We start from the raw sequence: 23,529 nt of genomic DNA, 5'->3' as shown, positions 1-23,529 counted from the left end.
GACATACTGCTAAAAAAATGACTTGAGTATCCGAGACACCAACTCCTTGATATGACGATTTTGAGAGAATCCACATTGAAATCCAATCAATATTCATTTCGAATACGAGAATTGTGATAAAAGTAAATATTTCAATAGGCAAAGGTTCCATAATGTAATCAAAATATTTTATATTGGATTGAGAAACCATATGCATCCAATTCCACAAAAGTGATGCTCTCTCTCTCTCTCAAAGTCCACAACTTGACCCAAAATTAAAATTATGTTGGTTCAAATAAATTCAAAACTTAACATTTCCTTCATTTTATTGATACATAGTCTTAAATGAAAAATTTCATAACCCAAGCTATAGATCATCGCATGAATAAGATTGATGACAAGGAGTTTGAAAAAAACAGTCATTGCTAGAGCGACTAGTGAACACAAGTTCTCTTTCTCATAAATGGCTACTGGGCCAGAATGGTTAGGCCATTTATTTCATTCGTAACCCACCTAAATAACACCAGAAACTCAAGTAGAAGTCATCAATGGTATAATTATTTGAGATGCCAACATTGTTGTCCTCAGTTTTTCACTTGAAACTGAGGATATGGCGAAAATGAAGAAGACCTCTCGCAGCCAACAAAGGTGATGGTCATGTGTTAACTTAAAGCGCATCAACGCCCTTAATGATATCCTTATATAGAGAAATCCCGACAAATTAACAAACTTAATTATCATAGCATCACTTTGTTCTGTGAAGTATACGTCATTTCATTAATATAACTATTTAAAAAAAATAATCAAATATATGTATTAGTCGAAAAAAATTTAGAGTCCTCATTAGTAAAAATTATTACTTATTTGATAATAACATAAATATAACGGTGTCCAAACCATTTATTGGACGAAAAATATTCCTAGTGGAACTTGTTAAAGACTAGAAGAACGATTTATCCAAAAAATAGTATTGTCATTCTTTAATATGGCCAACCGAATCAATAGAGCAACATAAGATGTTTAATTCAAAAAGATTATTTCATACAAATACTTTGAATATAATCGTCTTTAGATGATTGTACACTTAAGTTATAAGAAAAAGATAATCATTCGAAGGAAAGAAGTTCTTTCACATTGTTTCGATTCACTAAAATAGCCACAAGACGGGTCGTGATAACATTTGATTCACTGGCGCTGATTTCTAGTTGATAAACGGTACCGTCAGGAATTACATAAGTTCCTCCTGCTATCACTCTTACAAGTCGAAATTTGCTTTTAGCCTCCTTATTGTGCTCATTCACAGCAAATGTTGCGATTTCCACAACTTTAGGGTCATTTGGATTTTTTATGGGTTGCTCAGCATCAAGAAAATTATGTCTCAGACCACTCGTTGCGGAAGAGACATGAAAGAAAGAAGAAGCAACGACAATGATTGAGAGACTTGAGAGGAGGAGAAAGTTGAATTGTTGGGCCATTTTTCTTTCGCCTAGAATTAATAGAGGAGTGAATAACATCAAGTGAAGAAGGACTTATTTATAGGAGACACTGCCTTGAAATTAGCAAGGTGAAATTAGATGTGAACATAGTTATTATTTTAGTGTTATAATTAGGCTATTTTGGTATAATATTCATAATAAATAACTATATTCGAAATTGAGTAGAAATAGAATTAATTTAGAGAATACATATTAAGAAAATAATTATATATTTTACTACTTAAAGGAACTACTATGTGATTCTAATAAATGTTTTACTATTTCATATACATGTGAAATTTGAAATAATTATACTACAACCAAAATTACACTAACCTTTAGACTATTTTATTGTATATTAAGAAAAACCTTATATATCCTGCTATATGAAAATAATAAACTATATAATTACATAATATAAGGAGGAATATCGACTTTCGAGTCAATACGATATAAGGATATAACCTTTTGTTCGGTAATATCCAACTAAACTTGTTAATAGACAAAAATTTAATTATTTTATCTTTTATATCTCCTTTAATTCGTTACTTACATTATAAAACAAAAATACTAGGACTAAGGTTTTAAATAACTAACAAAAATTTATTTGCACCATTATATTCAATTGTAGTTAATAATTTTAAAAAATAAAATTTGACTGGGCATATCAGTTATATGTATAACCTCTAAAGCAATTTACAAGATACACACTAATTAATTCACCATTATAAAATATTAGTTTTTTTTTCTAAATGACACATTGATCTTAGGAGTAATGCTTAAGACTTTTAGCTGGCGGTTTCAGAAAAAGATAAAATATTTACATAAAAATAGTTCATATATATGTATATCTAGTGCTTATATATAAGAGAGGATAAGCAGCAGATGGTCAACATGCTTGGCACATAAAGGGCGTTTTGGTAATTTCAGTTAAAATAAAGCAATATGATTGCTTTACTTTACCGTAGCTTCAACATAATCTTTTGAGTGATTTGATTAAATTGCCCCTGAGCTTATTTCATCAAACATCACCACACTTCTACACTCCAATACCTCACATGGGCCCCAACGTCCCACCCCACCCAACTTTCTTCCTAATAGTTGAGTGATGCATCTAGAGGTCCCATTTATCTTTCCCATTTCTTCGTTTGATTTATATTGTTTTTGTGTTGATTGATCAGAATAACAAATATGTGATATTTAATATTATTTACTAAAAAAACAATACTTCATAAATTTTTATATCTAAATGCGATTTTTTTACTTTAATTATCTCAAAAGTGTACTTCTTTGTTGGTTCTTTCTTGGCAACTAAAATATTATTTTCTTTCACAATAATTTACACAAAAAGATTTATAGTTTAATTAAAGCTAATGTAACTTGTGAAATTGTAGTTAGTTTTGCTGATAATATATTTTTATTTTAAAAAGTCTTTCTCATTAAAAGAATCCCTATTAAATTTATTGGCATCAATTCTATTGAGTTATCTCTTACATTGCATAATATATTGTTTGTCAACATCGTATTTTTTTAGTTTATTATTGAAATTTTACATGATCAAGCAATCAGATGAATGAATATTATTGATTAGTCTATCTAGAAGACATATAAAACGAGCATTTTAAATTTATATTAAAGCACAATATTTATTAATAATGACATCATAAGTAGGAATAAAGAAGAAAAATATATAATAAATCACAAATTACTATAATATACGTATGCAATAAGAAAAATAAAAGCAGGAAAGTATGCAATAAGAAGGGAAAAAGGGGAAGAAGGAGTACAAGCAATTGCACTAGCAACAAGAAGACTCTATAGGTAAAACAATAAAAGGGGTTAAAAAGATTCACAGTAAGAGAAAGTATGCAGTAGTGATGTTTTAACTTCAATACCATACGGGGGGGGGGAGAGATTTGTGTGGTGTCCAATGTTTCGCGTGCACAAATTATGGAAGGACCTGATTCTTCTATGTGTTCCTTGTACTACTGTTGCGGAATAATAAATGCAGAAATTAAAGACACACAAGTATTTTACGTGGAAAACACCTGGCCTAAAAGGTTAAAAAATCACGACCTACTTCCTAGTAGGATTTTTCCAAACTCTCCACTAAATCACTGAGCCAAAAATAGCATTTACAAAATACTTTTGTAAACCTAGGATTAACTCTAATCCCATTGTGGCAACTAGCCTGTAACTGCTGCGACAACTTCAAGTTAACTTTAACTTGAATACTCTGAGTACCTATTATAATTGTCTCTAGATAAAGCTGAAAGGTACAATATAAAAACACCTACTATAATTGAACTAGAATAAAAGACATACATTTGGAGCTGGTTCTTCTATCTGGTTCATGTAGCTTCAGGTTCAAACACTTGAATCACACACGAATTGCTTGCAAAATGCCTTGCTATTTTTCTCACAATTAACGTTTAACTTCTGCTTTGTGCATTACCTGTAGAATGAGATCATCCTGCGATTTATAGAGTTAGTAAAGTAGAAAACAACTAGAGTTCTAATGCTACTTTTCCTTGGTGAAAGAGTTCTAGTTGATCTCAACCTCTAACTCATCCCTTATCTTGGATAGTGTTCTCTTTGATTAAGGAGTCCTTCTCCTTATTAATTATACAATTTTTTCGATCAGGAGATATCTATTATTATGCCATATTTCGTTTATATCCTGCATGTGCATCTCACATGCTTTGAATCTGCCCATGTCTATGCCTACCAGTGATGGACCTGGTTCATCTCTCAGTTCCTTTGTTAATCTTCAAAACTATCCTTTACTTGGGCCAACAAATTCCCCCTTATTTGATTATAACAAACTTTGTTCTTCCATAAGCTTAGGACCTGTTTCAACTTAGCTCAACATCAACACAATGTTCGAAATATTTTTCCTTTTTATCACTTATCATCGAGAACCAAGTTCATTAGGTTATAAACATAACTGTTCAAAGTGTAAAGCACAACCTTTTCCCCTCTTTTGGAATCATCGAAAAGTTGCATAAAAAAAGTGAGATAACCATATTTTAAAACTTACTCATGGCCACTTGGGCTATTTCAAATGCAATCATGGATTAATTATCATAGATCAATCAGAGTGTTAGCCCCAAAATGATCTTTGCTTGTACCAACCTCCCTTTCTTCTTTGGATTATAACTTTCAGTCACTCTCTTCAGTAGGTCTGCGAGGGTTTCCTGTTCAGATGAAACAGGTTCATCTATATATTTTTTCCAAGTTGAACCAGTCCTTCAGCGACTTCGCCAGACCCACTTTCCCCTGTTTTCTTTACACTCTCCTCTACTCCAGCAAATGTTTCTCCCCAAACAACCATTGCACCTATGTATTTGGTTAAACTGACGGGAGTGGGTGAATAATCAACCACTCTTTTACCCTTTCCCCTCATAGCACTTCGAACACCCTTGCTCTCTTTTTCTTTTTTCTTTTTACCACCAATTCCTCCAGACTATGTAGTTTCAACACCTGCTATAGACCCCTACCAGCACAAACCTATTCTCCAAATTTTTATCAATTTTAGAAATTGTCTCAGGAGTAACTTTAGGGCCAGAGGATACATGTTCGGTTTCAGAAGAAACTGTTTCTTCCCCCTCAGTAGCAAATTTAAATAAGTCTTCAGATTTCCTTGGGTGGAGATGAAGGATTTTCTCGAATGGTAGCCATTTTTGTACTTGGGTATGGGAGAGAAGAGAATTGGATTGTGTTTGGAAGATGAGAGTATTTAACGGCAGCTCATCATCCAAATATTATTATTTCAAATTATGCAGAGTGTAGAAAATATACCGAGTAATCTTGATGAACCGGGTTCTTCACTGAGAATTCTCTTGTGTAAGTCTAAATTTGCCATAATAGAGAAAATATCATTAGAGATTTATGAGTCATTTTAATACATGACACAAGAGTATATTATTTAAAGAATGAGACTGAGCAAAAATTAATCTAATTAAATACACAATTTCCAGATTTTCTAACTAATTGTTTTCATTTTTTTTAATGTTTTTTCATTGTGAATTCTGAACTAGTCCTTTTAGGTGATCTTAATCATCCATAATTCTAACCTGTTCCTTTCAAAGTGATCTCTACTTAAGGATTTTGTGAAGATGTCAGCTATTTGCTTGTCAGTAGCACAAAATTCCAGAGTGATCAACCCCTTTTCATAGTTATCCCTCAAAAAGTGATGCCTAACATCTATGTGCATAGTTCTCTTATGATGAACCAGGTTCTTGGTCATACAAATTGCACTAGTGTTATCACAAAAAATGAGAATACAACCAACATCAATTTCAAAGTCCTTTAATTGTTGTTTGATCCACAACAATTGAGCACAACATGAAGTAGCAGCAACATACTCAGCTTCAGCAATAGATAAGGCCAATGAATTTTGTTTTTTGGTGGCCCAAGACACAAGACATGAGCCAAGAAAGTGTTCCATACCTGAGGTGCTCTTTCTATCTACAAGAAAACCTGCATAATCAGCATCAGCATATTCCAGAAGAGTGAAATTACTACCTTTTGGATACCACAGACAGAGATCAGTGGTGCCTTTTAGATATCTCAAAATTCTTTTGAGAACAATCAAGTGAGACTCCTTCGAATTTGCCTGAAATCTTGCACAAAGGCCTACACTGAAAACAATGTCAGGTCTACTAGCAGTAAGATACAACAATGAGCCAATCATTCCCCTATACAACTTCTGATCGACAGATGAACCAGGTTCATCCATATTCAACTTTGTAGCTGTTGCAATAGGAGTGTCAATTTCTTTGGAATCTTCCATTTTAAACCTTTTAAGCAACTCTTTTACATACTTCTGCTGATGAATCATAGTTCCATTTGAATTTTATTTAATTTGTAAGCCTAAAAAGAAATTAAGCTCACCCATCATGCTCATTTCAAATTCACTCCCCATTAGTTTAGCAAACTCTTTACTTAACTTATCAGTAGATGCTCCAAAAATTATATCATCAACATATATCTGAACTACCAAGAGATATTTATATTTTTCTTTCAAGAATAAAGTATTGTCAATTTTACCTCTCTTGTAGTCATGCTCAAGCAAAAACTTTGATAATCTTTCATACCATGCTCTTAGCGCCTGCTTGAGCCCATAGAGTGCTTTGTCAAGTTTGTACACATAATTAGTACTCCCCTTGCTTTCAAACCCTGGAGGTTGCTTGACAAACACTTCTTCCTTTAGATAGCCATTGAGGAAGGCACTCTTGACATCCATTTGGTGGAGGGTAAATTCCATATAAGAAGCAAAGGCTATGATGAGTCTTATTGCTTCCAACCTTGCAACTGGAGCAAAGGTTTCATCATAGTCTATGCCCTCCTCTTGGCTATATACTTGAACCACCAATCTTTCCTTGTTCCTTGTAGCAGTTCCATCTTCATCAAGTTTGTTTCTGAAGACCCATTTTGTGCCAATTACTGATCTGTCAAAGGGTCTTGGCACCAGATGCCAAACTTGACTCCTTTCAAATTGGTTGAGTTCATCTTGAATTGCATTTACCCAGTCTGCATCCTGCAAAGCCTCAGCAATATTTTTAGGTTCAATAAGAGATAAGAAAGCATCAAAAGCACAAAGATTCTTTAATGAAGATCTGGTTTTGATTCCAAAGGTTGGATCAGTAATTATGTTCTTAATGGGATTAGAACTTTGATACTTTTAAGGTTTCAGAACCAACTGGTTTCCCCTTGATGTTCCTTCAATGCTTTATTGTTGTGGAACAAGTTCCCTTGAGGTTTGAGAATCATTTTCTCTTTGTTCTATTCCCCCTGTCAGGTTGCCCTAGGTAGAAGTACTTGTTCCATCACATGTTCCTTCTTTCAGTGCAGCTACAGTCTGGGTTGTGGTTTCATTTAAGTTTCTTACTAGCCCGATTGCTTCATCATCATGTTCGTGTCTCTCAGAAAGAATGTTAGTTTCATCAAAAATCACATGAACACTTTCTTCAACACACATAGTTCACTTGTTATAGACTTTATAAGCTTTACTATGTGAAGAATATCCCAATAATACTCCCTCATCACTTATGGGATCAAACTTAGCTAGGGAGTCTTTACCAGTATTGTGCACAAAGCACTTGCATCCGAATTCCCTAAGGTGGGATATATTTGGTTTTCTCCCTTTAAGTAACTCATAGGGAGTCTTATCAACAAGAGGTCTAGTCATGCACCTATTTATGATGTAGCATGCAGTATTTACAGCTTCTGCCCAGAAGCTATGGGACAGTTTACTAGAAAGAAGCATAGTCCTAGCCATATCTTCAAGTGTCCTATTCTTTCTTTAAACTACACCATTTTACTGTGGAGTCCTAGGAGCGGAAAAATTATGATCTATGCCATGCTCATCAAAAAATTCAGCAAATTTAGCATTTTCAAATTCAGTTCCATGATCGGACCTAATTGATGCAAGTTGATTACCTAGAGTAATCATCAACAAGCACCATCACGTATCTTTTACCACCTCTACTTAATGTTCTCATTCGACCACAGAGATCCATATAAACCAGTTCCATCGTCCTGGTGGTACTTACCACTTTCTTGCATTTAAAAGAGGATCTTACCTGCTTCTCCCTTGCACAAGCCTCACAAACTTTGTCTTCGATGAACTTGATGTTAGGCAGTTCTATCACCAAGTCCTTGGAGACTAATTTGGTGAGTTGACTCAGACTTGCATGTTCAAGTCTCTTGTGCCAAAGGAGGGGATCATTGTCCAACACACTTAAGCCAGTGAGTTCATTTTCTGACAGTGTGGACAGATCTACAATATATATTGTTCACCCTTTTTCCCTACAAAACAATCTTGTCAGTGATATGATTAATCATAAATCATTTATTAGAGGTGAATGCTGCCAAGTTACCTTTATCACACAGTTGTGATACACTAATTAGACTGTATTTTAGGCCGTCTATCAAATAGACATTCTCAATCGAGTGAGAGTCAGTCTTACCTACCTTACCAACCCCAATTATCTCACCTTTCTTCCCATTTCCAAAGGAGACATCACCTCCTTTGAGGTCTTCAAGTGAAAGGAACTGTTCCTTGCTTCCTGTCATGTGCTTTGAGCAGCCACTATCCATGTACCATATTCGGCTGCTCCCTTTACTTGGACCTGCAAAAGGAAATCAGGGGTTAGTCTTAGGATCCCAAACTAGTTTGGGTCCCTTTATATAGGCAAAAGGATGAATCAAATTCTTTTTAGCCCAACCTGGAAGCCTATTTTTCCCTTGAACAAACCTTTTATTCTTTTGACTAGCCTTTTCTTTTGCAGTGCATTCACTTTTATAGTGACCAGTCTTACCACAATGTGTGCAAATTTTATTCTCAAGAAGTATGAGATACTTGCTATAGGGATCCCATTTAGGTGGTCGATTTCCAAAGCCAAGTCCTCTTCTATTGCTACTGTGATGTTCATGTAGCCATGATAAAGCATCGGAGGAACTGTTCCATTTACTAGTTCTGTCTAGTTCATGCTTGACCTTGCATAGATCCTCATTTAGCACTCTTACATACTCATATTTCCTATACAACTCATCTTTCAGTATGCCTACATTTTCTTCTAAAGTGATTTGTGTCCAATCAGTTGTCTTCTTACTGGCTCCTAATTTCAGTTTATGTTTTCAGATTTAAGTTCTAGGACATTTGATTCAAATGCATGAACCTGGTTCTTTAGTGTAGTATTTTCACTAACGGTCTCACAAACTCTAAGTTCCAGGTTCTTACACTTTGCTTTTAAAATAACACATTCCTTAGACAACTGTTTCTTTTCATTGTTTATTACCTCAGATTCATCAATGAAATATAACAATAATTCAGAGAGTTTTTCTTTAGACAAAAATATAATCTTGTCTTTGAGATGAATTATACCTACCTCAGATTCCTCATCTGAATCTCCAATTGCCATAAGTGCTTATTTATCTCCATCTTCATCATTTGATTCCTCATCTGAACTTTCTCCCCAAGCAGCAACCATATCCTTTGTTGATCCTTTGTTCTTCTTGGGATGAACCTGTTCCTTTTTCATGTTCCTTCGTTCACATCTTTCCTTCTTACATTTAATTTTCCATTGAGGGCAATTTTTGATGTGGTGATCAGTCTTCCCACACTTGTAGTAGCCCTCATTGGTCTATTTTTCAGGAACCCTTGGTTTGTTGTAGCCTCCACTTCTTGAAGAACCCTTTCCTCTCATTAGGTACTTCTTGAAATCCTTTGTGATCATAGCCATTTCATCATATTCTAGATCAGAGCCTTCAGTGATTCTGAGTGCCAGGCTCCTTTACTTCTTAGGTACAACCATCTTCATTGTTTTCCTTGTAAGTTCATAAGCAGTGAGATTTCCAATTAGCTCATCCAACCTAAGAGTGGCAATGTTCTTTGATTCCTGAATAACAGTGATTTTGCTCTCCCATGAGACTGGCAGAACCCTTGTGAAAATGTTCTCAACTTTGTCTTCTTCAAGAATAACCTTTTCAAGAGACTTAAGTTCATTTGTTAGTGTGGTGAACCTTGTATACATCTTTTGGATGGTTTCTCCTTCCTTCATAGTAAAATTCTCATATTGAGAATATAGTAACGTTCCTCTGGACCTCTTCACCTGAGGTGTTCCTTCACGAGCCACTTGCAAAGTGTTCCAAATTTCCTTAGCAGTAGTACAACTTTGAATTGTGTTGTACTCGTCTAGACCGAGTCCACAAACAAGCCATTTCTTGGCTTTAGCATTCTTCTCCCATTTCCTCAATTCGTCAGCAGTGCAGTCAGCTCTTGTTTTTGGCACCTCTTCTCCTTCGGTATTTATCTTCATGGTAGCCAATGGACCATCTGTGACAATGTACAATAGCTCACAGTCTTCTCCTATGATATGGTCTCTCATACTATGTTTTCACCAAGAGTAATACTGGCCGTTGAAGAGTGGTGACCTAGCAGTGGATTGTCCTTCTTAGTTTCCAGGTGGTGCACTCATCTTGATCTTCTCCTAAGATGCTAGCCTCTTCAAGGATAATCTGCTCTGATACCAATTGATATTTTAACTTCAATACAACACAAGAGGAGGGGGGGAGTGATTTGTGTGGTATCCAATTTTTTACGTGCACAGATTATGAAAGAACCGGGTTCTTCTATGTGTTCCTTATACTACTGTTGCGGAATAATAAATGCAAAAATTAAAGAAGACAAGTATTTTATGTGGAAAACACCTAGCTCAAAAGGTAGAAAACCACGACCTATTTCCCAGTAGGATATTGCCAAACTCTCCACTAAATCACTAAGCCAAAAATTGCATTTACAAAACACTTTTGTAAACCTAGGATTAACTCTAATCCTGTTGTGGCAACTAGCCTCTAAATGCTGCGACAACATCAAGTTAACTCTAACTTGAATACTCTAAATACCTATTACAATTGCCTCTAAATAAAGCTAAAAGGTACAATATGAAAACACCTACTACAATTGAACTAGAATAAAAGACAGACACTTGGAGCTGGTTCTTCTATCTGGTTCATGTAGCTTCAGGTTCGCACACTTAATCACACATGAACTGCTTGCAAAATGCCTTGCTATTTTGCTCTCAATTCACGTTTAACTTCTGCTTTTATGTGTTACCTGTAGAATGAGAACATCCTGTGATTTATAGAGTTAGTAGAGTAGAAAATAACTACAGTTCTAATGCTACTCTTCCTTGGTGGAAGAGTTCTAGTTGATCTCAACCTCTAACTCCTCCCTTATCTTGGATGGTGTTCTCTTTGATTACGGAGTCCTTCTCCTTATCAATTATGCAATCTTTCTGATCAGGTGATATCTATTATTATGCCATATTTTATTTATCTCCTGCATGTGCATCTCACGTGCTTTGAATCTGCTCATGTCTATGCCTACCAGTGATGGACCTGGTTAATATCTGAGTTCCTTTGTCAATCTTCAAAACTATCCTTTACTTGGGCCAAATCTGAGGAGGAAAAGAGTTTTTAAAAAAAAATATATTTAAAAGAAAAAAATAAGTTTTGAAATACCATATGATAATTATACTATATTATTACCATTAATTCTTTATCGCCTTTGATAATTGCAAAGTGTAATTACCTCATTTTAATTATGCATAATTTTATGTGGACTAAGTAATAAAATATACAGACAAATATGTTAAATTGTGTAATTACATTAAATTACACTCAAATGAAATTACATAAATACTTCCTAACAAGCTCTGAGAGTTTAAATATTTGAGCTTCAAATTATTGGGCCTGTGGACTAGTATTATAAATACACACCAAAGCGATATGCATACACACTGAATTCAAATGAATAAAATAATATATTCGATATTAAATTGGGTTCGGATTAGCTAGGTCAATGGTGTACATAGTACCAGAGATGGTTATATCAAGGAAAATATCTATTCGCAAAAGCATTAGCCAACCTTATTATTTAAGAAGGTGGTATACACAATTGGAATGTGTCACTCTGTCCGAAATATTATATGATATTTTTATTTGGGAAAAGAAATACGCATTACTCTTCTTTCCATCACAAAGATTTTGTCTCATTGGGTACAAGTTCCCTCGCTTAAAGCTCAAGTGGCAAAGACCCTTTCCTTTGTACTTGATAAGCGTCCTATTTAGTTTAGGGGTTTAGGAACTAGACCTTTTGTGGGACTGATATGATTCGTCCTAGTCTTAATATGTGTATTTTAATTTTTTCGTAAGTCATTGGATCCTTTTCTGCATTTGAGAATTCTCCATTCTTCTGCTCCCCGCCAGTCCACTTAGTGCTGATACTCTTTTCTAATAACGCTAGGCTTAACAGGAGCAAGAGACTAGGAAACAACCATAATAAAATAAAATTTAATCGTGTAAATTATTTGGATTTCTCGTAATCATGGAGCAAGGAAATACACCATAAGATGTACAAATTTGTATATGTCATACTGCTAAACAAAATGACTTGATTATACTACAGACCAACTTCTTGATATGACGATTTTGAGAGAATCCACATCGAAATCCAATCATTATACATTTCGAATACCAGATTTGTGATAAAAGTAAATGTTTCAGTAGGCGAAGGTTCGATAATATAATAAAAAAATATTAGCTTGAATGGAGAAGCCATAGGCATCCAATTCCACAAAAATAATGTTCACTCTCTCTAAGTCGACATCTAGATCTAAAAATTCTGAAGGTTCAAATAAATTAAAAATCTTATATTTCCTTCATTTTATTAACAAATAGTCCTAAAAGAAAATTTTCATAACTCAAGCTATAAATAATCACATGAATAAGATTGATGACAAGGAGTTTGAAAAAATAGTCATTGCTGGAACGACAAGTGAACACAAGCTTTCTTTCTCATAAAATGCTACTTGGCACTAATAATTTGGCTATTCTATTTCATTCGTAACCCACCAGAAGCTCAAATAGGAGTCATGAGTAGTATAATTAATTGTGAGTCCAACATTTTTGTACTCAGTTTTTCATGTGAAACTGAGGATATGGCGGAAATGAAGAAGGCATCTTGCAGCCAATAATGGTGATTGTCACGTGTTAACTTAAAGCACACCAACGCCCTTAATGGTATGTTTATCTAGAGAAATCCCGATAAATTAACAAACCTAGTTATCATAGAATCTCCTTTTTATGTGAAGTCCACGTTATTTCATTAATAGAACTATTTTTTATATTTTAAATATATGTATTCTCCGAAAATAGTATAGAGTCCTCTGTTGTTTGTAATATTAACCTTATATTTATAAAAATTATTAATTATTTGATAATAATATAAATATAATGGTGTTAAAACCATTTATTGGACGAAAAATATTTTGTCATGACCCAAAATCACCAACCAGTCGTGTTGGCAGCTAGTTCACTTGCTAGGAAAATCAAACATAATAAGAGCGGAATAAAATAACATAAATAATAATAATAAAACAAATATAAAGCCAATAACATAAAATAACTACATCGATACGTAACAAGTCCCCCAGAACTGGTAAATACAGAGTCATAAACTCTAAAACGAAATTATAAGTCTAGAATACAAGTAAAATATTGTGTGAATAAAAATAACATTACAGAAATAAAAAGAGAGGCCAAGACTGCGGTCGAGATGCAGCTCTACCTCATCTCTCGAAGATAGTCTCAGCAACAAGTCACAGCTACTCACGGCTCGGTCCAACACCTAGATCTGCACAATTAAGTGTAGAGTGTGGTATGAGTACAATCAACCCCATGTACTTACCAAGTATCATAACTAACCTCGGCGAGATACTATAGGAAAGAATTATTAATGATACTCGCTAACCACCTCTACAGTCATATATCTCACAAGTACACAATAATAACAACATCAAGTTATAAATCACAGATAAAGTCTCCTCGGCGCACAAAGATAGCGTAACATGCTCAGGTTCAGCATATAGAGAAGATATGCAAAACAAGGCCTATATAGTTTCCAGATCTAGCATTTACAGAAGATCTGCGAATAAAACATGTATACATCCAAAGAAATTACAAGTAGAGAAGAAATGCAATAATCAAAACATACACTGGCCAATATTTCTCATGTCGCGCATACACCATCAAGAGATAAACATGAGAGGATGAACTTAGGGGGATAAATCCTTATTCACACGTTGTACGGATAACTCACGTGCAATATATGACCACTGCACGGACAACTCACGTTCAATATATGACCACTGTACGGACAACTCACGTGCTAACATAACTCAGATCCGTATGGATAAATCACGTGTTATAAACCCAATCCATATTACATAGAAAACATATACAAGAATACATATAACGGAGTGCTACTACGGTCATTCTACAGCCCACAAAGTGCTTCTACGGTCGTAGAACGGACTGCGGAAATGCCTACTTTTAATACCTATATTTTCCTTCAACTCCCCAGCGCACTATTCAACCCAAAAAGTTTGAGCCACGAAGAATTTATACAATACTCAAACACGGAAGCCCAATTCGGTAACACGAAAAATTATTTTTCCTTTGCTAAATTTTACGGGGCCTTACAACTCCGGAACCCTATAGTAGTAAACGGTCAAGTCCAACTCTGAACTTCCTCAATCTTCTTCGGATCCACCTTAATACCTCCATAAAAGAGTTGTCACATGTCAAAACCCGCTTTTCGCGAAAAGAAAAAAAAGAGGCGCGACAGACATGAAGTCTTAACAATTCTAACACATATTCCATATTTTGAACACATCCTCAAATGACAAGATGACATGATGAAGCATTTAGAATAAGTATTGAACATACATCCTTCAACACAACCATATTAGGAATAGCCAATTCAATAATGATCAAGGACTTACTCCAATTATATGAACACCGTGGGATTCGATTATAAGAAAAAGGGGGTTTAGCCAACATACCTCAATTGAGCCTCTTAAAACTATAAGACGTTCCGGAATATTAGAAACTTAAATCTTTTTTAGCAATATAGTAAAATTGAACTCAAAATTAGGAAAACGATCATAATTCTAGCTCACTTAAGCATTCTATCAAATACTATGTGTATTAAGATTTCATAGCCCTTTTTATGAAAGACTCCACCAACCCACACCCCATTATTTTCTATCTTTAACTCACAACCTCCCCACATACCTTAGGAACACAGGCATGCAAGGTAAGCACTCTTATCCCCATGAATTACCTTACTAATAGCCCATTCTAGTTACATTTTGAAATTAAGAGTTTGGGATTATAGAATCTTACCTCTTAGGAAGAAGACCTAGGTGCCTCTCTTGATAATCTTCAAGGTTTTAAGCAAGAATTGAAGTGTAACTTGATGAAGATCACTTTCTCCCTCTAGGACTCTCTCTCTCACTCTAAAGTATCAGGTTTTGCTAAAACATGCCCCCTTACATCAATTTTAACGAAGTAGGGTCGGGTTTTAAAAATCCAAAATGAAGCTCCGGAACAGGTTCTGCGGTCGCATAATGGTTATGCGGTCTGTGAAATGACCGTGAAATTTGGGTGCCAAAACTAGAAAGGAACTGACCAGGTATGCGGTCACTATGCAGACTGTAGAACTATTTTGCGGTACACTATGCGGACCGCAGACCTGTTCTGCAGTCGCATAGTGTACCGCAGAACGGTTGTGTAGTCGTATAGTACACCACAAAACCTCCCTCCAAAAAATCCCAAAGCGGTATATGCGACAAGAGTGCGGCCCACGAAATGGTTATGCGGTCGCATAATGGACTGCAAAAATGACATTAAAAATGGCCCAAAATACTGCTCCACTCTGCGGCCATTCTACGGTCCGTAGAGTGCTTCTGCGGTCGTAGAACGGACCGCAGAAATGCCTACTTTTAATACCTACATTTTCCTTCAACTCCCCTGCACACTGTTCAATTGAAAAAGTCCGAGCATCGATGAGTTTTTGAGCCGCGAAGAATTTATACAATCCTCAAACACGTAAGCCCAATTCGGTACGTTGAAACATTATTTTTCCTTTCCTAAATTTTACGGGGCCTTACAACTCCGCATCCCTATAGAAGGAAACAGTCTACTCCAACTCTGAACTGCCTCAATCTTCTTCAGATCCACCTTAATCCCCTCACTAGACACCACGTGGCCCAAGAATGTCACCGAGTCTATCCAGAACTCACACTTGGAGAATTTAGCGTATATCTTCTTCTCCTCAATGTCTAGAGCATGATCATCAAGTGCCGCTCATGCTCCTACTAACTACGAGAATACACCAATATATCATCAATAAAAACTATGACGAAGACAGTCAGATAAGGCTGAATACACTATTTATCAAGTGCATGAAAGATGTTGGGGCATTGGTCAGCCCAAAAGACATCACTAAGAACTAATAATGCCCATAACGGGTCCGGAAAGTCATCTTAGGAATATTTGAAGCCCTGATCTTCAACTGATGGTACCCCTATCTCAAGCCAATCTTCGAGAATACCCTAGCACCCTGAAGTTGATCAAATAAATCATAAATACGCATTATTGAATACTTCTTATTAATAGTAACCTTATTCAACTGCCTGTAGTCAATGCACATCCTCATGGAACTATCTTTCTTCTTCACAAATAGTACTGATGCACCCCAAGGTGACACACTAGGTCAGATGAAACCCTTATCAAGAAAATCATGTAACTGTTCCTTCAATTCCTTCACTCAACTGGTGCCATGAGATATAGTGGAATAAAGAATGGGCTGAGTGCCCGATACCAGATCAATAAAAAAATCAATATCCCTGTCGGGTGGCATGCCTGGTGTAATGACTCGACCGATCTTCTTGACTATTTTAGTTATGTTTCCCATTTTGAAGTTCCCCGTATGTGTATTTGGGATTATGTGACTTGATGGGATGGTTGGTTGGTTTCAGGAGAGTTTTGGATTGATTTAGGACACATAGTCCCTTGGTTGGAGGTTTAAGTTTTAAGAGTTGACCAGAGTTTGAGTTATATATATATGACTCCAGAATAGTATTTTGATGGTTCCAATAGCTTTGTATAGTTATTTTGGACTTACACATATGCCCGGATTTGGATGTCCCTATGTTGAATTGGTTCTATTTAGTGAAAGTTGAAGGTTTGGAAGGTTGATAGGTTTGATCGAGATTTGACTTTGATGATATCGAGTTCCAATTGTGGTTCTGGGAGTTGGAATAGGCCTGTTGTGTTATTTGGGATTGGCATGCTAAATTTCAACATCTGTTTTGAATTTAGAGATTTTGATTAATTCCTTAGGCTTGAGTAGAGGTGTGATTCATTGTTTCAATGTTGTTATATGATTTGAGGCCTCGAGTAGGTTCGTGTCATGTTTTAAGATTGGTTTGTGTAATTGAACGGGGTCTCGGGGGCCTTAGGTGTGTTTTAGATTGGTTTCAGACCATTTACTCTTATTTTGGACTGTTGTTGGCTGATGTATGGTTTCCTTCTTCGCGATCGCAGAGAACATTTGGTGGAAGGTGTATTTGTTCTTCGCATTCACAAAAGGATGACCGTGTTCGTGGAGCTTCGGAAGGTAGTGGCCTTTGCGATCTCGAGCATGGTGCCGCGTTCGCGTAGAAGGGAAGGTCGGTTGGGCGTTAGGCTTTTGGCCTTCGCGTTCACGAGGGAGGGATCGAATTTGCGTAGGCTTTGTTCTGGTATTCATCGTGTTCACGAACAAGTCATCGCATTCGCACATGGGTTTCATAGAAAGTCATCATTTTGTGCTTCATGAACTCGTGGCACGTGTCGTATTCGCGATGTGTATGCCTGGTCAGATCATTTAAGTACTCTACTTCGAGGGTTTTGGTTATTTTAGCACATTTTGAGTTATAGATCTCATATTTGGGCGATTTTGGAGGAGATTTTATTGGGAATTTTAGTAAAAACTTTTCTAAAGTAAAAATTGAATATTTGAGGGTCGATTTAAGGTTGGATTTGGATAAAATACATATATTTGTACTCGTATTGGAATGGGTGTTCGGTATTTGTGAGTTTTGTCGGGTTCCGGGGTGCAGGCCCGGGATTGACTTTTTCGGTCGACTTTGCATAATTTAACCAAGATCGTAGCTTTATCGTTTGAGCTTGTTTCCTATTGCTTCTATTGATACTATTAAGTTCATTTGTCTAGATTCGAGCCGTACATATGATGATTCATGCAGGAAAGGCATCTTTGAGTATTAACTTTTCTTTTTTGATGTAATTATCTTTCCTAACTTTGTGTGGTGGAATTCCCCCATAGGATTGGCCTAATTTTCTTTATATGTGCTAAGTGAAATGACGTGTACATAAGGTGATGAGTGTGTACATGGGCATATGTGTGGTAATTGACTGGATTAGATCCTAGGCTATTAATATGTCTTGGATTGGGGTTGTTTGTTATATGAAACATGTTTTATTATTGTTTGCTCCTGCACCTTATATTATTTATTATTATTCTTGCACACATTATTGTTGATCCGTGGGCTATATCTTGTTGTGATTTTGGTACTGTTGTGGTGATGTTGTGGCACATGTGTACGTGTTTTGCGGGTGGATTGTTATTGTGTGGAATATAAGAGTGGCAAGATTCGCATGCAGCGACATAGGAGTGGTGTTATTGAGGCGCATGCGTCGAGATAAGAGGGATTATGCATGTGTTGCACGTAAGGGGAATACTTCATTAGTGTTGATATTCACACGGTGAGATAAGGATGTTTATGCGAGTGTAGCTATATAAGGGAAAATATTGCATTGTGAAGCTCACACGATGTTATATGGGTGACTTGTTGATTATGTTTTGTGGTATTTTGGGGTGATTTCTGATGTTATCCTTGTGTTGGAACGGGTTGATGTTTTGAACATATCCTTGTTTTCGTTAAATGATTTCACTTTGTGTTTTACGACTTGTACGTTAAATTGCCCTGTTACCACATGCCTTATTCTTTGTTGATATTTATCCTATTATTCTTTCGTCATTAGATTTATATTGATATTATGCACAAGTTATTTGACTAGTGAGTGTCTTACTTGAACCTCGTCACTAATCCACAAGGTTAGTCTTGATACTTACTAGGTACTGATTGTGGTGTACTCATACTATGCTTCTGCACATTTTAGCGCAGATCTAGGTACCTCAGAGCGTGTCAGTCATTAGTGAGTTGATCCTGAGCTGCTAGAGACTTCATGGTATACCTGAGTTGATCAGAGTCACCCTCTCTAGTTGCTTTATTACTGTTTTATATTCCAGAATATGATGTACACATTAAGACTTATTATGTATTCCTTGTAGAGCTTATGACTCAGTATTACTGGATTTTGGGATTGCGACTTCCAAATTTATGTCTTGACTACATGATGGCCTTTCACCGCTTTTATTTACATTTTGAACTTATTATGTTCTGTATATTCTTACCTAGTCTTAGGTACTAGGTGCAGTCACGATCATTAAGGTGGGATTTTTGGGTCGTGACAAGTTAGTATGAGAGCTCTAGGTTCATAGGCTCCACGAGTCTTAAGCAAGTTTAGTAGAATCTTGTAGAATGGTACGAATAAGTCTGTTCTTATCTTCGAGAGGCTATGTCATTATTAGGAAATTTCACTTCATTCCTTCCTTTATTGTGCAAATTTATTGATTTCGAAATTTGAGCCCTTGTCTTTTTCATTCTCTCACAGATGATGAGGACACGAGCTTTATTTACTAATGATGCTACACCCGGTGACGTTGTTGCTCGAGGTCAGGGAAGAGGCCGAGGCAGAGGCAGCTCACGTGCTACGATGATGGGCCATGCTAGCGCCACGAATGAGAAGCCACCAACAGCTATGGTTGGGGGGCATGCACTTGAGGCGCATGTTGGTACCCCTAGAATTCAAGAGACTTTGGCACATTGTTTTAGCATGTTTGGTACCCTGGCTCAAGCCGGGTTGATCCCATTTAGAGAAACTGCTTCTTAGGTTGGGGATGAGCTCAAACTCCTATCGCCCATAGTAAAGAGCAGCGAGCTCATGTTAATCACACCCCGGGTGTTATGCCGGTGCAACCCGTGATTGCGATTCAACCTTAAGCCAAGCCAGTGACGTCAAAGAAGGAGCAGAAGAGGTTAGAAAGGTTCAAGAAGTATCATCCTCTTACTTTCAGCGGCACAACTTCTGAGAATTCACAGGGTTTGCTAGATTAGTGTCATCATATTTTGTGTATTATGGGTATAATAGAGTTGAGATGGGTCAGTCAACCTTACTACTTTCTAGCTGACCGGGCCGGCATATAAATGGTGGCAAACTTATGAGGAGAGTAGGCCAGCTGACATAGTGCCACATACTTGGGCTTAGTTCACTGATCTCTTTTTGAGGGAGTTCATTCCACAGACACTCAGGGATGTGTTGCGCACCGAGTTCGATCAGTTGCACTAGGGGACTTTGACTGTGTTTGAGTATGCTATGAGGTTTACTAAGTTATCTCGACATGCATCTACTTTGGTTTCCACCCTTAGAGAGAGAGTTCGCAGATTTATTGAGGGACTTAGTTATGGCCTCAGATTTGGGATGGTACAGGATTTGGAAACTGATACTCTATTCTAGCAGGTTATAGAGATCGCTAGGAGGTTGGATCGTATCCGCGACCATGAGAGACGGGATAGGTAGGCCAAGTGGCCTCGAGATTTTGAAGGATTTAGTGGTTCTCGCTCAACATTCTCAGCTCGTCATAGCAAAAGTTATATCAGTCGACTAGTTCAGTTGGCACTTCAGGTTACTCGTAGTGATCCAGTTCTTCAAGGACCTCAGAGTACTCATTTAGGACAGCCATATTCCAGTGCACCTTCTGCACGGGGTTCCTACATAGGCACATGTTGAGAGATTGTCCTAGACTTCACAAGGGTGGACCTCTTCATGGTACTTAGGCTATTGTTTCTGCACTAGTTGCTACTCCACCTGCACAACTAGCTAGGGGTGGAGGACAGGCGGGTAGAGGTTGTCCTAGAGGGGGAGGCCAGGCCCGTTTTTATGCTGTCTTGGTAGGACTGAGGCAGTTGCATCAGATGTCATCATTACAAGTATTTTTCCGGTCTGTCATAGAGATGCATCAATTTTATTTGATCCGGGTTCCATTTACTCATATATGTAATCCTATTTTGCTTTATATTTGGATATTTACCATGATTCTTTGGGTACTCCTGTTTATGTATCTACGTCCGTTAGGGATTCTATTGTGGTAGACTGGGTCTATCATTCTTGTTTGGTCACTATTGGGGGTTATGAGACTAGGGTGGACCTTTTGTTACTCAATGTGGTAGACTTTGATGTTATTTTGGGCATGGATTTGTTATCACCATATCACGTTGTTCTTGATTGTCATGCTAAGACTGTGATATTGGCTATGCTAGGGTTGCCGAGTCGAAGTGGAGAGGTTCATTGGGTCATGTTCGTAGTAAGGTGGTATTTTTTTTTGAAGGCACAATAGATGGTTGAGAAAGGGTGCTTGGCATACTTAGTATTTTTGAGGGATGTTAGTGCTAGTACTCTTACCGTTGAGTCAGTTCCGGTAGTGAGTGAGTTTCTAGATGTGTTTCCAGCAGACCGGCCAGGCATGCCACCCGATTGGGATATTGATTTTGGTATTGAATTCTACCGGGCACTCAGCCCATATAAATTCCACCATATTGCATGGCACCAGTAGAGATAAAGGAATTAAAGGAACAACCTTAGGAGTTGCTTGATAAGGGTTTCACTAGGCCGAGCGTTTCACCCTGGGGGTACTCCAGTTCTATTTGTGAAGAAGAAGGATGGTTCTATGAGGATGTGTATTGACTACACGTAGCTAAATAAGGTTAAGTAACGACTCGGCCTGTCGTTTTGAGCACTATGATTGGACAGGGTCCCGAGTACCTCGGGTGTGTTTCGATATGGTTTAAGACCAAGATTTGGTGTTTTGCTAGTGTCGGTTCTGGTTTCTGGTGTTGTTCTTCGCGAACGTGGTGGGAAGCACTCGTTCAAGATGAAGGATTTTGCTGGTGGAGGTTTGTTCTACACGTTCACGATAGAAGTTTCGCATTTGGGAAGGTGTGGGGCAGAGGTGCATCAAGTTCACATAGGAGAAGCTGGTCTCGGAGATTGGCTTTTGCATTCGTGAAAGAGTGGGTCACGTTCGGGGAGGTCTGGCTTGGTAAGTCATCGTGTTCGTGGGCCTTGTCTCATTTCAAGTAATTTCTCTCTTGCTTCGGCGATTTGGAGGAGCCATTTTCATCATCTATCATGTGGTAACTTATTACCACTTGTTGTGAGTTAAATACAAGGATTATTTATATATGTTAACATGGAAATTTGTAAGAATTGTGGGATTTTTGAAGAAACACTAGAACTGGTATTTTTTGGATTTTGACCACGAAATTGGACATAGAATTGGGAACAAATTATATATTTGAGTTCGTGGTGCTATGGGTAATGCTTATCTTAAAACAATTTCGGAATCGGGGCATGTAGGTCAGGGGTTGACTTTGTTGACCTTTTGAGTGGAGTTGAGAATTGTTATAAATTACTAGATTTTGAGTATATTTTTATTCCTTTGCAAGTTGTTTGACTAGTTTTGGATCGTTTCGCATTGGCTTTAGGAGTTATAGAGGCGTCAGAGTTGGTTATCAAAATTTGGAGCAAGGTAAGTCTCATGTCTAACCTTGTGAGGGGGAATTTAACCAGCAGGCTCTATAATTGTTATATACTACATGTTGTGGAAGCTACGCATGTATGAGGTAATGAGTGTCCGTGCGTACGCTAGAATTCCTAATTAGGTCCGGGTAGACCTAGACTCACGCCATGCTTTAATTTTAATATATTAGTTGTTCTTGCCTGTTTAATTGCTTTAATTTACATTTTTACCTGAAACTAGATTTTGTGTAAATTATCAGACTTGCAATTTTGGAGTGAGCTACTTGATTCGAAGTGGAGATTATGCTTCCTTTTACGGATTTCTCCCGTATTGTATGAATTTGTACGAAATTTTTTTGAATTTCATAACTCACACATATATTAGTGAGTGGGGCCAGTGAGCCATCAAGTTTCACTATTCCTATGCGATCGGGCTGAATACCTCAGCAATATCATTATGGGATCGGGCAGTTCACCTCGACAGTATTATGAGATGTATTTATGGTTCGTGCCCGTCGACCCTCGATAGTGTACACGATTATGGGATCGAGTTGAATGCCTTAGAGGTACTATTATAGGACCGGGCCGTATGCCACTACATGAAATTGTGCCATTACTCTTATGGGATTAGGCTGCTCTCCTTGAGAGAATTGTGTGTAATATCTGATAAGTCAGTGTACCAATGAGTTTTCCTGACTTGAGATGTGACGTTTTATCTGGTGATGACCATTATGTATTCCACTTGAGGTAGTATTGAGTTATTGAGGACCCCATATTTATTCTTCTATTGAGGATCGTGTTATGCACTTATATCTATTTTATTACCTTTACCTGCTATGGCTCATACCAATTTTGATTTTATTATTATATTGGCCTTCTAGTAAATGTCGATGTCGACCACTCATCACTACTTCTTCGGGTTTTGGCTAGATAATTACCGGGTATGCATTGATTTAGG

At 37.0% G+C, this 23,529-nt stretch overlaps 1 protein-coding gene across 1 annotated transcript; it reads right to left on the bottom strand.

The window, feature by feature from the left end:
* Positions 1-1,085: 1,085 nt before the first annotated feature.
* LOC142171822 (uncharacterized) lies at positions 1,086-1,454 on the bottom strand. Its single transcript, XM_075235527.1, has one exon. It carries the CDS (start codon positions 1,452-1,454, stop codon positions 1,086-1,088), a length of 369 nt encoding a protein of 122 aa, XP_075091628.1.
* Between the last annotated feature and the right edge of the window lie 22,075 nt (positions 1,455-23,529).

Source organism: Nicotiana tabacum, chromosome 17 (genome assembly GCF_000715075.1).
Source record: "Nicotiana tabacum cultivar K326 chromosome 17, ASM71507v2, whole genome shotgun sequence".
Classification (NCBI taxonomy): domain Eukaryota; kingdom Viridiplantae; phylum Streptophyta; class Magnoliopsida; order Solanales; family Solanaceae; genus Nicotiana; species Nicotiana tabacum.
This window is presented reverse-complemented; position numbering and strand designations above follow the sequence as displayed.

Bases quoted from the DNA above. Each gene is read 5' to 3' on its own strand.
- LOC142171822 (XM_075235527.1), bottom strand. From the start codon at position 1,454: ATGGCCCAACAATTCAACTTTCTCCTCCTCTCAAGTCTCTCAATCATT.